Source organism: Octopus sinensis, linkage group LG2 (assembly GCF_006345805.1).
Source record: "Octopus sinensis linkage group LG2, ASM634580v1, whole genome shotgun sequence".
Classification (NCBI taxonomy): domain Eukaryota; kingdom Metazoa; phylum Mollusca; class Cephalopoda; order Octopoda; family Octopodidae; genus Octopus; species Octopus sinensis.
Genome location: NC_042998.1, coordinates 178,192,958 through 178,208,867, shown reverse-complemented (window position 1 = coordinate 178,208,867; position 15,910 = coordinate 178,192,958). Strand labels below are relative to the sequence as shown.

The 15,910-nt window shown below is 34.3% G+C and overlaps 1 protein-coding gene across 2 annotated transcripts in view; it reads right to left on the bottom strand.

The window, feature by feature from the left end:
- Positions 1-3,295: 3,295 nt before the first annotated feature.
- LOC115226896 (cardioacceleratory peptide receptor-like) overlaps positions 3,296-15,910 on the bottom strand; it is a 161,799-nt gene continuing 149,184 nt past the window's right edge. The window contains exons 9-10 of one of the 2 annotated variants that reach the window (XM_036500477.1): positions 5,629-5,800; positions 3,296-3,914 (exon numbers count right to left, since the gene is read on the bottom strand). In XM_036500477.1, the coding sequence (XP_036356370.1) occupies positions 3,662-3,914; positions 5,629-5,800 (425 nt within the window). In that variant the 3' untranslated portion in view covers positions 3,296-3,661. The remainder of the gene's footprint in view (positions 3,915-5,628; positions 5,801-15,910) is intronic. The other variant, XM_036500476.1, reaches the window with a different exon arrangement.

The window sequence follows — 15,910 nt, the reverse complement described above, 5'->3', positions numbered from 1 at the left end:
CGATCCAAGGCAAGCACAGCAGGCCATCCTGCGATCCAAGGTACTTTGGATGGACTGGGGCTTCTATGTGAAGCTGGTGCAGGAAACAGTCATGAACTCACGTATTTTTCCGGTCTTAACAATTCATTTCTACAGTAATCACTTCAAAGGAAAATGTAAAAGGAATAATTTAATGGTTTCAGAGGAATGTGTATTAAATCAAAGTTTGAGAATATACATAACCAGAGTAACTGGTTTGACAATGAGATCCTTTGTTACTCATCGTGAGATGAGATAATATGAAAACACTTTACCATTACCTTATCTCAACCTGCATTAGGGTAATGGACATTTTATGTAAATATGCTACACTTCACTAATAACTAGGGCTTTATATATAGATATAGTCTTTATGCTACTCTTCACTTATAATATAGTTTTGTTTACTTAAAATTCAGAAAAAAACATTCAGTAAACGAAGTAACCATAAACTAATGCTAACCTATTATTCAACATTAGATATTTAAAACTTGCAATTCACATCAAACAAAGAATATGTCTACAGCTTAAAAATGAAGCCAACTCTTTCGAAGGTTTTTTTTTTTTTAGGTTTTCTTTCTGTATTTTAATGAATAAATTTACTGCATTAGACTAAAGATTTTGATTACGTCTTCAATTTCGTCCCTTAATCAATGTTTACAGCTTCATATTCAATCAGAATGTAACAAACTTAATGATATTGTAGAAATTAATTTCACACAACTCACTGACGCAGCAAATCTACTTTAAAACTTATTTTCAGCCTGGATCGACAAAGTAATTGGCTTTAACACCGGCATCTTTAATTTTTTTTCTTCGTTTCAAGACTGTGAAAAGTATAACTAACAAATTACTTCATGTAATGCAATGATAAACTCTAATGGAGAATTTGAACTGGTCTTTAGGAAAAAACAAGATTCAAAAAGAAAAAAAAAGCATAAAAGTCGCATTTAATATTAATGAAAAACAAAATTTAATATTATTCAATCAAACATCATCATCAATAATGAAAATATGTAAACATGCCAAAATGATCTTTTACATTTGCTTCCACAATAATTCACTACCCGTTTTTTTTATATATATATTTGACAAAATGAACATTTTGCGTACATTGTACGAAAGCGCAGATTGAGGTGAGGAATTCTTGCCTTCCTCAAGAAAAGAGAAATATATACAATGAGGAATCTGAATTGGCTTGAAAAGTTTTTCCCAAGAATATTACTTTCAAAGTAGTTTACGACATTGTAATGATACTCAAGAAATATATAAATTACTGAAGTTTTGCGAGGGTTATAAAACAATTATGGAATCAAAAGCAAAAGAGGAATAATGGACGCATTGAATATTGTCCTTTTCCCTTCATTCATAAAAAATTTAATAACCGATTTATAAAGGTTCCAGTTGACTACGCACAAAGTTTTGAACCTTAAAGGAAACCGGGGGTGGATGTTGATGATGCTCATGCCTTTCCGAATTCCATTAACGACTCATTGCAATAGAAACTGAATTTGATTTGAAAAATAAATGGGAACAATTACCTTATTGCTAAGGGCATAATCAATATCATTGAAGTGAAACACTTACAATCAGAGGTTGACACTGTCTTACAGATGCGTTCTGTCGAGAGTATACTCTTTGCTTAAGAGCACTCACGTTGCAGCTGAATAATATTCATTCAACATTTTTGAAATGTCTGATGTACTGTATAATATATATTTCTTTACTACCCACAAGGGGCTAAACATAGAGGGGACAAACAAGGACAGACAAAGGGATTAAGTCGATTACATCGACCCAGTGCGAAACTGGTAGTTTATTTATCGACCCCGAGAGGATGAAAGGCAAAGTCGACCTCGGCGGAATTTGAACTCAGAACGTAACGACAGACGAAATACCGCTAAGCATTTCGCCCGGGCGCTAACGTTTCTTATTTCTTTATTGCCCACAAGGGGCTAAACATAGAGGGGACAAACAAGGACAGACAACGGATTAAGTCGATTATATCGACCCCAGTGCGTAACTGGTACTTAATTTATCGACCCCGGAGGGATGAAAAGCAAAGTCGACCTCGGCGGAATTTGAACTCAGAACGTAACGGCAGACGAAATACGGCTACGCATTTCGCCCGGCGTGCTAACGTTTCTGCCAGCTCGCCGCCTTTGTCTGATGTACTGTATGATATATTTAAGAGTTCTGTTTGTCAAAACACTTAATGCGCAATTTCCAGCCCTCTTAGTGACAAGTATGTACCACAAAATAGTAAAAATCTTATTATCATGTTAATTAGTATAACGTCGGATTAGTCCAAATGAACTCGTAAGAGAAAAAAGATCGACTATGGATAAGGTATTGGGCTAGTATTCCTTTCCTGAAAAACCTGCAGAACTACAAGAAGTTAGGTTAAGGGTGTATGTTGCTAGACGTTTAGCGAATCGGATTTGATATAAAACTTAATAAATTAAAAAAATATGCTTTCAGCGAGCAGATTCTGCTACTTATTTTTGATTCCCAGTCGTAGCAACTTCAACTTATTTCACTCACAACATTAACCCCCTTTGGAAAAGCATGAACACAACGCTTCTTTGTTTCCCATCGTCTAATATTTCAGAAAATTTGGAGAAACTAAAAATAATTTACACTAGTGCAGCTTACTTGGAATACTATGAAAATATGCCATAAAATTACATTAAAATTGTTGTATTATATAGGGAGAGATATAGATAGATAGATAGATAGATAGATAGATAGATAGATAGATAGATAGATAGATAGATAGATAGAGAGAGAGAGAGAGAGAAAGAGAGAGATAGAAAATATAAATCAGGAACAGTAGCATATTTTCCTAAATGTCAAATCTGCCCATAGGTTGTTCCACTTCATTAAAAACAACACTTTATATATATATATATATATATATAAAGTGTTGTTTTTAATGAAGTGGAACAACCTATGGGCAGATTTGACATTTAGGAAAATATGCTACTGTTCCTGATTTATATTTTCTATCTCTCTCTTTCTCTCTCTCTCTCTCTATCTATCTATCTATCATCTATCTATCTATCTATCTATCTATCTATATCTCTCCCTATATAATACAACAATTTTAGGAAAATATGCTATATATATATATATATATATATATACATAGAGAAAACCGGTTATAGTAGCGACTTCCTAGGAGTATCTGAAGAAGGAATTTTATATTCCGAAATATATCAGATTATGGATGATTAAATTACAACAGTTATTATAATGTATTGTGCCATTCAAAACACTATACAAACAATACACAACTTTTTCAAGCGAACTACAATACTCTCCTATATATATAATTGTTATGTTTACATGTGTTTCTTTACAATTGTGCGTATACTTGGCGAAAAATGAATCATCAGTAAATAAATATTTGAGGAATTTGTCATTAGCATTTACCAATAGATATCCTTAATTATTAAATGTATCTATTAATAATTCTTAAAATCATATTTCATTCACAAAATCTAATTTTAAATAAACAAATATTTACTTATTTTTCCTTCCTTTTTTTATCCATGTTATTAGTAGTTTATATTAGAACAAATGAAGTTTCACACATGTTTCTCTACACCTGTTATTATTTAGATCCTGAGTCAACCAAAGTTTATATATTGCTGCTGACCGTTCGACATATCGGTTGGAATTCATTAGCAGCGGCATTTTGTGAAGCATCCATTTTACTGTTGGAGCAAGTCACTTTAGGAAAAGATGTGTTAGAGCCACAAGAAAATTTCTGCATTGCTTCACGAACAGAGCTTATATCTGTATAGAAGGTAGACGTCCGCTGAGTTTGTCGTTTTGACATACAGTACTTCATTCTACCCATACCAACTCCATTTCTAATCCGTTTCATTTTCCTGTTGTATAAAATAAAAAGAATAGATATATAATACACCGATTTTGATTTTATAGAAATGAAATAAAATTGTAGTTTTTTGAGAAAGAAACATGGCAAAGACTTGATTTTGTAGATTAAGTTATTGATAGTGTTTTAGCCGGTGTAACTAGATCAATAGTAACGAAGACATAAACCAAAAAAGACTAAAAAGCAACAACAATACAATTTCAAATTCTAGTATCAAAGAAGCCTATAGCTAAGGTAGAATAATAGTAAAGATATATTATTCGAGAATTGTTGCGTATTTAACCAGAGATAATTGTGAATAGCAAAATCCACAAGTCAAGCAGTGCTCTGAAGGAACAATGATGCTGACTGGTAGATTTTAGTAGCTTAGTCGATCTAGTTCTGTGAACTGCCGAGTTGAATGGTTCACTACATCAAATGAGTACATGAGTGCTATAAAGCAACGAAACAACATATATTTTCTGAATGTTTGTGATTTGCACTGTAGAGTTCAACTCTTCCTGCAAGTGAATCATTAATCTCTCTCTATATAAACGGCAGTTTGTCTGTGCGTGTTTCTGTGTGTCTGTTTGCTTGTACCCTCACCCTGACCACGGCTTTCAACCGATTCTGATGAAACTTGACACACACACATAGCCCAATGTCATAATTCAAAACTAACGCAGCGAAAATTTTGAAAAGTTCCCCCAGTTCTGAAAAAAATCGATAAATTCGACATGGGGTCGAGAATCAGGAACACAAACCACAAACTGTGTAGGGGACGCAACTCCACATTTTTTAACTATCAAAAAAAAAATTTACCATCATTTTTTTCCATGTTTTTGCTATTTTTTGGCTATAACTCTCTAAAAATGCTTTATAGTTATTTCCCTTACAAACCTGAGCAACGCCGGGCGATACTGCTAGTAATGTTATAAATTAGATAATGTAAAATTAACATTTTTCTTTGATTTGGTACAATTCTAAGCCTATATTTGCAGGACAATGGTTGTGAGGTTAAGAAATTCATTTCGTAACTCCGTAGTTTCTGGATCGATCCAACCACACGGCATCTTAGGCAAGTATCTTATTCCATAGCTTCAGATCGTGCAAAACTTTGGGGAGAAATTTGCGGAAAGAGTCTTGCACCCCTATCAGAGGTACAGTTCCTTTTCTTCGTTCATGCACTACCAGCTACTTAGTCCTCGAGGATCTTTAATGGACTCTGTTCTGTAGGAAATGCAATCGGGTCAGAAACCTGGTCCTAGGACAAACTTTGTCTCTTCCTTCTGCTAGTTTAGATGGCTCTGAAAAGGATCATTACTGGTATTCTTCCTCCTATATCTAAGTCATTAAATAAACTGAGAAACTGATCCGTTCGAATTAGTCGCTAAGTGAGGGGGACAAACTTCAAGTATGTATAAATAGACCACTGACTCACCAGCATCTTGCGTTTTAATGTACGCACTTAACGCCAAATATTAAATGGAAAGAAGATCAACGTTGTAAGGAGAATTATATAGTCGTTTGAATAGCTCTTACGTCATTTATAGGTATTTATCGACAACTAAAGAAGTAGAAAAGTCGAACACTACAGAACATTCACTCCTACCATACTTAATTCTTAAACGGATTAAAGTCCGATACTTTATCATTCGTGCCGAATTCAAATATACAACTGGTAGCACTTAAGATATATTTTTAGATAATAACATAGCAGAATTTACCTCAGGCTCTTACAAATTCGTGTTGTAAAAATCCCATATATAATAGGATTTGCTGCACTGTTTAGCGGCGCTAAACTTTGTACGAATGTAGCAACAGCGACATTTTCTTCCAGGAGGTCGTATACTTGCAATAAGTCGTAGATCATGTAGGGGCTCCAACACAGAATGAAAACTAAAAAGAAAAACAAGAAAAAATAGATCACATAAGCAACATGTATTTTTCGATACATTCTGATTTGTTTTTGTGCAATGGATAATAGTGATATATAAGTTGGTTAATCGTTCCTCAGTTTCTACTAGGATTTAATTTATCATATGGAAACAAATGGACAAAATTAAATCACAGTTATTAAGCAGCGAACTAGATAGCGGAAAAACAATTCTTTACCTCCATATATATATATATATATATATATATATATATATATATATATATATATATATATATATATATGCTATCAGTAATTAATCAGGGTAGGCAGTTGCTGACTTTCATGTAATAAAACACATAAGAAATAAGCGAAACACACACGCGACTGAGTTGAAAACAGATTTACTTCTACCTTTATAACACATAAAAAAAAAACGATGTTATAGGAGTGTACACAGCACGGGTACTAGGACAGTACTATGCGTAGCTTAAATACTGAGATTGAAAAACGGACGAATTATACCTACCTAATCTACAAAAAAAAAAAAATTTTGTATTTTATGCATAGAAATTAGAGTAACCTCATAATTTTTTTGAATTAGGCACATATTTTGCCATAAAAGGAAAATGTTGCTACCGATCTATTTTATTCAAGGTAGGCACTGGCTACTTTGCCAACCTAGGCGCATGCCCCTGATATATATATATATATAATATATATATATATATGCTTATATAGGATCAAGGAACCTTCCTGAACCATAGGCCCATAAGCCCGGTTCCTCGGATTCTATAGCGAGTGTAATCTCTCACCTCCTGGAAGGAACACCGGTCAGTCGTAGGATTACTCTTTTTTGCCAGCTGAGTTGACTGGAACATCGCGAAATGGGGTGTTTTGTTCAAGAAGACAAGGGGCCGTCGGTTCAGAAAGCGAAACCAAAATCCTATGATAAGTGAAACACTCTAATCATTAATCCATAAGCCGCTAGACTCACACGCGCACACACATACACACCCATTGAAGCAACTGTGCGGATGAACAAATTAGACATATCAAATATATTAAATATGATAAATACATCAAATGCAAAATATGTATACATGTATACATGCAAAACGAGGTGGTAACATTTAGATGATGGATTTTTTTGTATAAATATATAGGAATTTATATTAATGGGTTCAACTTACACAGAGTACAAACGACAGGGAGAAATCAAAGGGGTGGGAGGAATGTGTTATAAGTTCGACAGCTGTTTCTGGGGGTTCAGTGATCGATAATAATGGATTATCCAATGTTAATTGCATCCATACAGCCTAATATCGTGATGAACTAAATCTACCAACATTATTATGGATCACCGAGCCCCCAGAAACAACTATTGGACTTATAATACCTTTCACCCACCCCTTTAATTTTCTCTGTCGTTTGTATGCTATGTAAGTTGGACCTATTAATATAAATATCGATATATTTACACATGAAAATTTATCATCTGAAAGTTTCCATCATTCGCTTTCTCTAGTTTTGTTTGTATACATGTATCCATATTTTGCATTTGATGCATTCAATATATTTAATATATTTAATGTGTCTAATTTGTTTATCTGCATAATTGCCTCTATACCCGCTCAACATGATCCCTCTTATAGCATTTCTTTACCTTGCAGAATGATCTCCTCTAAAGGCATCCGAGACTAAGTGTGAATCTTTTGAGTTCTGCTAAGTGTCTTCTATACGGAGAATCTCTGGATCTCATTTGTGAACTATATATCTCTATATAAAACTGAGAATGTGCGTCTGTCTGTCTGTTTCCCTAAAACTTGAAAACTACACAACCAATTTCATTCAAATTTTACATATGCCTTACTTAGGGTCCATGTAGTGTCATGGGCAAAAAGAAAATGTTTAACTTCTTGCCTAGAGCGAGCCCACAGCAATATCATATCTTCTCCACTATTTCAGTATTACGTGTTAAAAGTAAAACAAAAACATCTCTCTATTGTATGTATATGGATGTGTATACATATATATATATATATATATATATATATATATTACAAAATATAAAGTTATATCTTGAGATCGTTAGTGACAACAACGCTCAAAATATATAACAGACTGGAATTGTAGTGCTCAAATGACCTGTATACACTTTTTAATCCGAGGGGAGGCAATGCGAACAGCAACTACAAGAGCACTTCAAAATCCACAGAATGATCAAACACATACATATATTCATATATTCAGACATAAAGCCTGACGTTTAGAAATATATAGTAATATATAAATATATAAACATCATATAAAAATATATTGTACGCATAAGATCCACTCGACGTTCCATAAGAAATTTAGAAATAAAAATTGCAATACAAGTTAGAGGTAATAATAACAATTGAATCAAATATAGTAAATATAGTAAGTAGTAATTAAAATAAAACTTAAGTATGGTAATTAAATCGTAATATAACAATTAAAAGAAAAAATAGCAATTAGTATAAAATGTATCAAGGACTTGAACTCGAATATGTGGCTTTGCATGAATGGGAGAAATTAAAAGATGAAAAATTTAATTGAGTGCAGAAGTGAATTAGTCCAGATGGAGCTGTGCGCATACCATTTACTATAGCTGCTAAGTTGAAGTATATGCTTATAAAGTAGCATTCAGTATCTATGAGAATTTTGGAGAGTACGTAATGCCTGGTCTTTCTCATGTAGCAGGTATGTAATTGTGCATTTGTTTCCGTGTACTATGTGTTGTGTGTGAAAAACATCCTGACGAGGGGAGTGTCAATTTTAAATATATGATATGTTTCATATTAATTGTTGCATCTCCGAAACGGCCCGTAGATGAACTTTTATGTATTTTTGTAAAGTTTTATATTTATCTTCTATGCATTTTTCTCTGGATTTATAATTCGTCTTTTTAATATGTCATTGTATGTTTTATTACCCTAAATTTTTAATTTAACAAATTTATACCAAACTAGCACTATGACCCGGCAACGCCGGGTCATAATGCTAGTATATATATATAACTTACTTGAAAATGGATGCGTGGCGTTCGATCATATAATGAAATAAATGATATATAAATATGCATATATGCATACATATATGTACATACGTACATCTATATGTATATATACATACATATATGGGTACAGAACATCAAAAAACGTCAGCAAAATGAGAAACGAGAACATAAAAAACAAAAACATAGAAAACGAACTTTTTTCGAACAACGAAAGAAGCAAATAGAGAAACGAGGCAGGCAATATAAAGAATATTCCCTTCATCAGTTTCCCCCTGATTTATCTACTCCGTGTTTCGAAGGTAGGGACAAGACGCGACTTTGTTAAAACAGTTCTTCCCGCAAAGCAAATTAAATAAACTTTAGGATTTTTTGCAGAGGGTTAAAGTGGTAACAAAAACAGGGCAGTAAGAACAAAACAGTAAAAACAAACGGTGAGGGCTATTAAACCAAGATGATTTGAAATGAGGGACCTCCATGGAGTGGGAGTAGATGTTTTCAAGAAACAACTTGACATCTTACTATCCAAGATCCCAGATGAGCCAATATCAAGGCAGGAAACTCAAAAGAGAGCAGCGATATCGAACTCCCTCCTTCACCAGAACCCAACCCCATAGAACTGGTAAATTAAAAGGTGATTACAATGGCGGTGCCCCAGCTTGGCCGCAGCCTCAGGGCTGAAACATATAAAAGAATAAAATAATATATATTATACATACATACATACATACATACATACATACATACATACATACATACTAGGGCGGCGAGCTGGCAGAATTATTAGAATGCCGGACGAAATGCTTAACAGCATTTTGTCTGCCGTTATGTCCTGAGTTCAAATCCCACCGATGTCGACTTTGCCTTTCATCCATTCGGAATCAATTAAATAAGTACCAGTTACGCATTGGGGATCGATGTAATCGACTTAATCCCTTTGTATTTGTTTATTCCTTCTATGTTTTTGCCCCCTGTGGGCAATAAAGAAATATATATATATATATATATATATATATATATATATATATATATATATATATATATATATTGTTGATATTTAGAAGAATAGAAAAAGCAACAAAGTGATTCAAGGGCTGAGAGTTTCGTGCGTTAACGTCTGTCAGTTCGATAAGTGCTTACGCACAAAACGCTCTCGAGACAACTTTTATGTAAACATACTACTCAGGTAGTAACATTCCGCGGTTGTATTTACGTTTTGAGAAAACAGTTTCGTCTCTCACAAAAGTCTTCCCAGGACCGGACCACCTATCTGAACTGGGTTTCGGAGCAGGTCCTCCGCACATATTTCATGAACATAGCTCTTGTAATCAACAACTGTGCAGTGGCTCGTCCTCAGTTCTTCAACACAAAACTGAACTTAAGTCAATTCCTTGACCCATGAGCAAATGGAAAAAAGCAATACAGCCACCTTCCAACCGTGTATCTTTTTTGACATACACACACTCCTTGCCTCTTTTCGGGAGGACAGTCAGAAAATTTACTCGCTAAGCATTTTCTTCATTTAGTGTCTCTTTGTACATAATTTTCTTTTAGGTATAACACTCGTCTCTTGCAAGTATGAAACTGCATTCTAATTGCTTTCAATTTTTGCATCATATTCGAAAGGTTAAACGAGTTGGCTGCGGTCATACTTCTACCTAGGTTGAAAAGGTCTAAGAAAATACGCAGTTCACAATTATGAAAATGAAGAGTGACAAGACAGTAACCGAAAATATCCGTTTCTCAAAAAAACAAAAAAAAAAACAGGTGAAAATGACAAAAACGAGGTAGTACAAACGTTCAGAAAATAGGCACTCGGCAAAGAAAATCGATGGGTAAAGAAAAATATATGTGTTTCTAGTGTTAAGAAGACAGCAGCTTGGCTAGTTACTATGGAACCGGCAGCTTAAATTTCCCAAAATTTGAAGCTATTATCTTTTTTAATTTTTTAATTTATGGCAAAAATGTATTTCATCTCCATAATTAGCATTCAAAACTACATCAATACACCAAATTTGAAAGCAATTAGAACATAATTAAAAAAAAAAAGAAAACCATGACAGGCACAAAAAATAATCCGAAATTGCTCGTATTAAAAGTTATTGTAAAATATTTTATACGTCAATAAATGCGATTGAAACAAAATTTAAAAAAATAGAAAATTGTGACAGCAACAGAAAAGATCCAAATCTTTTTCCTTTCAATCAGAATTTCTAGTTTTTCTTTCTCATATCTTTTCTATCATTCTTTGCATATATATATTTTCATCAGTTCATCTTATATAGAAACGGGTAGTAAACCTCGCTTTTATGGTAAAATTCGGTAACATGAATAGCTCACTTGTTGTGCTTTCTAGTGATTCATATAAGTATTGTATAGTATTACTAAAAAATCAGTTGAAATTCATTTAAAATGGCAAAGCAATAAATTTAGTGATAAGTCGATAAAAAAAAACATACATAAATATTTTACGCTTTGAAATGCATCGAGTTCTTTCTTTAAATGTGGTGTTCTTTATCAGTTAAGTGCGAACGTGTATCTTGTAATAATTTTCATAATTTTCGAGGAGTATTTTTATTTAATGCAGTCGGAGGCATCTAAACCACGAATAGAGAGTGACAGCAGCAATAGCAGGAGAATTAATACAAGAATCTATCTATTACTTTAATATCACATATTATCATGTACACTCCACACACACACACACACACTGGCACAGACGCAACCACACACATACAGACACACACACACACACACACACACACACACACACACACATATATATGTATGTATTTATGATATATATTATATTATTGCATACATGCATACATGCACACACACATATACATATATACAGGGTGCAATGGGTGAAATGTCACTAGTTTATATTTTTAATTTCGCGCATGCGACATGTTTGTTTTTGATTTTGTCGACTACATGGTATAGTAGGGTCAGTTGGGCACCGTGTGTGAGGAAAGCAGCACCATGGCGCAATTCACTCTACCAGAAATTTGGAAACGACATGCTGTACTGCTTGGCATTTGCGCCGGGAACTCCAGTACGGACATTTCAGAGTGTTTTGGCTGTCAATTTGAGGACAGTGCAATCTGAGAACATGTACCAAGAGTGACAAAGATCAAACATCCAGTCTACATCATGGTTTTGGAGTGATCACTAGTGATGGCAATGTTTAGCCGTCATGCATCTTCCCACATGGCCTCACTCTCAACACGGAAGCCTACATCATGTGCCTGGAGGAAGTAGTGCTGCTCTGAGTCAAGAGGGTGGCTGCTGGAAGACCTTATGTCTGGCAAGAGGACTCTACACCATACCACACAGGAGAACCCAGTCATGGCTGTTAGACAATTTCTACAACTATATCACCCCTAAAATCTGGCCACCTAACTCCCAAGACTTGCAACCTCCTTGATTATTATGTGTGGGTTGTAGTTGAACAAGAGACCAACAAAACTCCTTGTAACACTAAAGATGAACTGAAGGCAAGGATTATGGCAGCATTCACCAACTTAAACAAGGATACAGTCCAGAAGAATTGCAGGAGATCCCGAAGTCGTCTGGAAGTCATGGCTGAAGCCAATGGCGATTTTATTGAATAAATGTACTCTTTAGTAATGCAAGATATTTTTATGTTGCTTCGGTAAATATATGTTAAAATGAGATGTCAGTGTTATTTTCATTTTTGCGTATTTTAGACGACAATATATTCACCGTATCCTGTACACACATACACACACACACACACACGCCCCCCCCACACTATATATATGACTACTGTAGGATAAAATTTTTTCGGGAAAAAAATTTTATCAATGGCCAATATCAAAAATACCTTTAAAGGTTTAAATTTATAAATAATTACAAGATAAGGGCAAAAGAAAAATTCTAATGCCAAATATGCCGAATAAAAAAAAAAAATTGTCATATAACCATTATAATTTATGCGTTTCGAACAAACCGATAGAAATTTCTAAAAAATCCGTTATTACCGTATTGGTCCCAATTTCGGGGTTAATTCAATACCTGAAGCACTGTATATATAATATATATATATATATATATATATATATATATATATATATATATATATATATATATTATATATATATATATATATACAGTTCCTACAGCACTATGACTGGGTTTTGAAACAACTGCTTGAGCATTCAGATGTCAGTGTGATACACATTGACTTCGCAAAGGCATTTAAGATAGATCATGTCATGATAAGTCATAAGCTACAAGACCTTGGCGTTGCTGGTAAACTGGGAGAGTGGCTGCATGACTTCCTTAAAAACAGAAGTCAGGTAGTTGCAGCCAATGGTGCCCTTTTTGAGGAAACTCAAAACCTAAGTGGCGTCCCTCGAGGAACTGTTCTGGGGCCATTAATGTTTATAATGGCCCTCTTAGACATGTCCACGGTCACTGGACAACCGTTGTCACTAGCTATGCCGACGATACAAAATTATTACAGGCAACAAAAACCAAGATGATGTCACAAGCTTACAGCAGGACCTAAATTCAATATACAAGCAGCCGAAATAAACAACATGCTGTTTAATGCTGGAAAAATTCAATCACTGCACATTCAACTCACAATTACAGTACAGTCTATATATACAGGACCCGAAGGCACTACAATCCCAGAGTCACCGGCAGTGAAAGAATTGGGGATCAGCATTTGCAATGACGCATCATATTATATGCACATTAGCAAGAGGGAAGCAAAGTGCTGACAATTGGCAGGATGGATACTGAAATCCTTCAAGACAAGAGATCAAAAAACTATATTGACCCTGTGGAGGACCTTCGTTCTCAGCCGCCTGGATCACTGCTCCCAGTTATGGTCACCACATAGTGCCAAACTAACAGCGGAGCTTGAAGTAGTCCAACGCCACTGCACTAAAAGGATTGTAATAGTGCAGCTACGGGGATAGCTTTACTCCCTGGAGCGAAGGCATGAGAGATATGCAATAATATACATATGGAAAATCCCTAGAAGGGCTTGTACCTCACTTTGGCATTGAATGTTATACAAATGCTAGAACCGGCCGCTATTGTATTGTACCAATGGTACCATCCACTCCATCTAAATTCAGTACCAGGTACTGCAATAGTCTAGGTTTCAAAGGCCCACAGCTCTTCAATGCCTTGCCACAAAAATTATGAAATTTTCATAAGCTGGAAGCAGATATTTTCAGAAAGGATTTAGACATCATCCTCTCCACAATACCGAGATGAGGTACAGTCGAGGCCAGCAGAATCAAACTCCCTTCTACGCCAAATGTTCCAACAGCTGAGGCAAAGGCACATACAGGAGTGGTGATGTGAAACACCCAGACTGAGGAAGTCAGAAAGACCATGGTGGTGCTCCAGCATGGCCACAGCCGCATGGCTGAAACGAGTAAAAGAGTATGTATACATATATACATACACACACACACTCGCACGCGCACACACACACACACACACACACATATATACACACACACACACACACATACATACATATTTCGTTTTTGTATTAGGTTTGCAAGATTCTTTATGTGAATTTGTGTGTTGAAGCCTATTTTATTGTGTCTGGGAAGAATCATTCTGTTTTAATTTCCACTCACTTTTTTTTTCTAAAATTTTTGTTGCTTCTTGCAACCTCTTCAGTAGTCGTTGACTCTGTCCGTTATTGGAGCTGTGTTCTTTTTGTTTGTTTGTTTGTTTGTCTGTTTGTGCGCATGTATGTGCGTCAGTGTGTATGTGCATACACATATGTATGTATGTATGAATGTATGTATGTATGTGTGTATGTATGTGTATGTGTGTATATATATATATGTATGCGTGTGTGTGCGTTTGTATGTATGTATTCTGCATATTCATGTCTTTGCGTGTTCATGTTTGTGTGTTTGTGTGTATGTATGTGTTTGTGTGTATGTGTGTGTTTGTGTATTTATGTGTGTTCCTCTGTCTCCTTGTGTGTGCATGTTTGAGTGTCTATGTGTATGGCCATGTGTGACTATGTACATGTGTCTGTTATGTATGGATGTGTATCTCCATGTGTCCTTGTGTGTGTGTGTGTGTGCGTGTGTGCGTGTGTGTGTGTATATGGTCATGTGTTTCATTCTTCTTTGTGTATATGTGTGTGTGCTTGTCTGTTCATATTACCTATGTACCTATCTATCTACTTATTTATCAGTTACATATACATTTACCTACTTATATATATATATATATATATATATACACATTTACATACGTTTGGCAAAAGAGACCGATAGAGTAAGTGGCAGGACTTAAAAATAAATAAATAAAAGTACTGGGGCGATGATTCATTCAGCTAAAATTTCTTCAGGGCGTTGCTCTAGCATGGTCGCAGTAAAAAAATAAAATAAAAACAAAATACACATGCATACATACATACATGCATACATACATACATATGCATATATATTTTTATCAGATGTACATATATGCATATGCACACACACGCGTACACGCACACATGCATGCATACGACATATATGTCATATGATATATGTATTTGCACGTACATATACATACCATATATATGTATATAACATATATAATATATATATATATATATATATATATATATATATATATATATATATATTATATATATCAGCATATACATATAAAGCAAAAAATACTGTGTAAAATTTATATGTATTTGCACGTACATATACATACCATATATATGTATATAACATATATATATATATATATATAATATATATATATATATTATATATATAATATATATATATATATCAGCATATACATATAAAGCAAAAAATACTGTGTAAAATTATATGTATTTGCACGTACATATACATACCATATATATGTATATAACATATATAATATATATATAAAATTATAAATGAGGGTGAAAAATCGATATTAATTTAATAATACCGTCAATTTAACACCAAGTGGCTTAGCACAAAAAATACGGAGGAAATACAATTTATACATAAATTATTAGAGAGTCATCCACTATGTGGATAACTCTAGTGCTAAAATAGCTCCGAAGCAACCACAGAAGATCCGTTTCCAA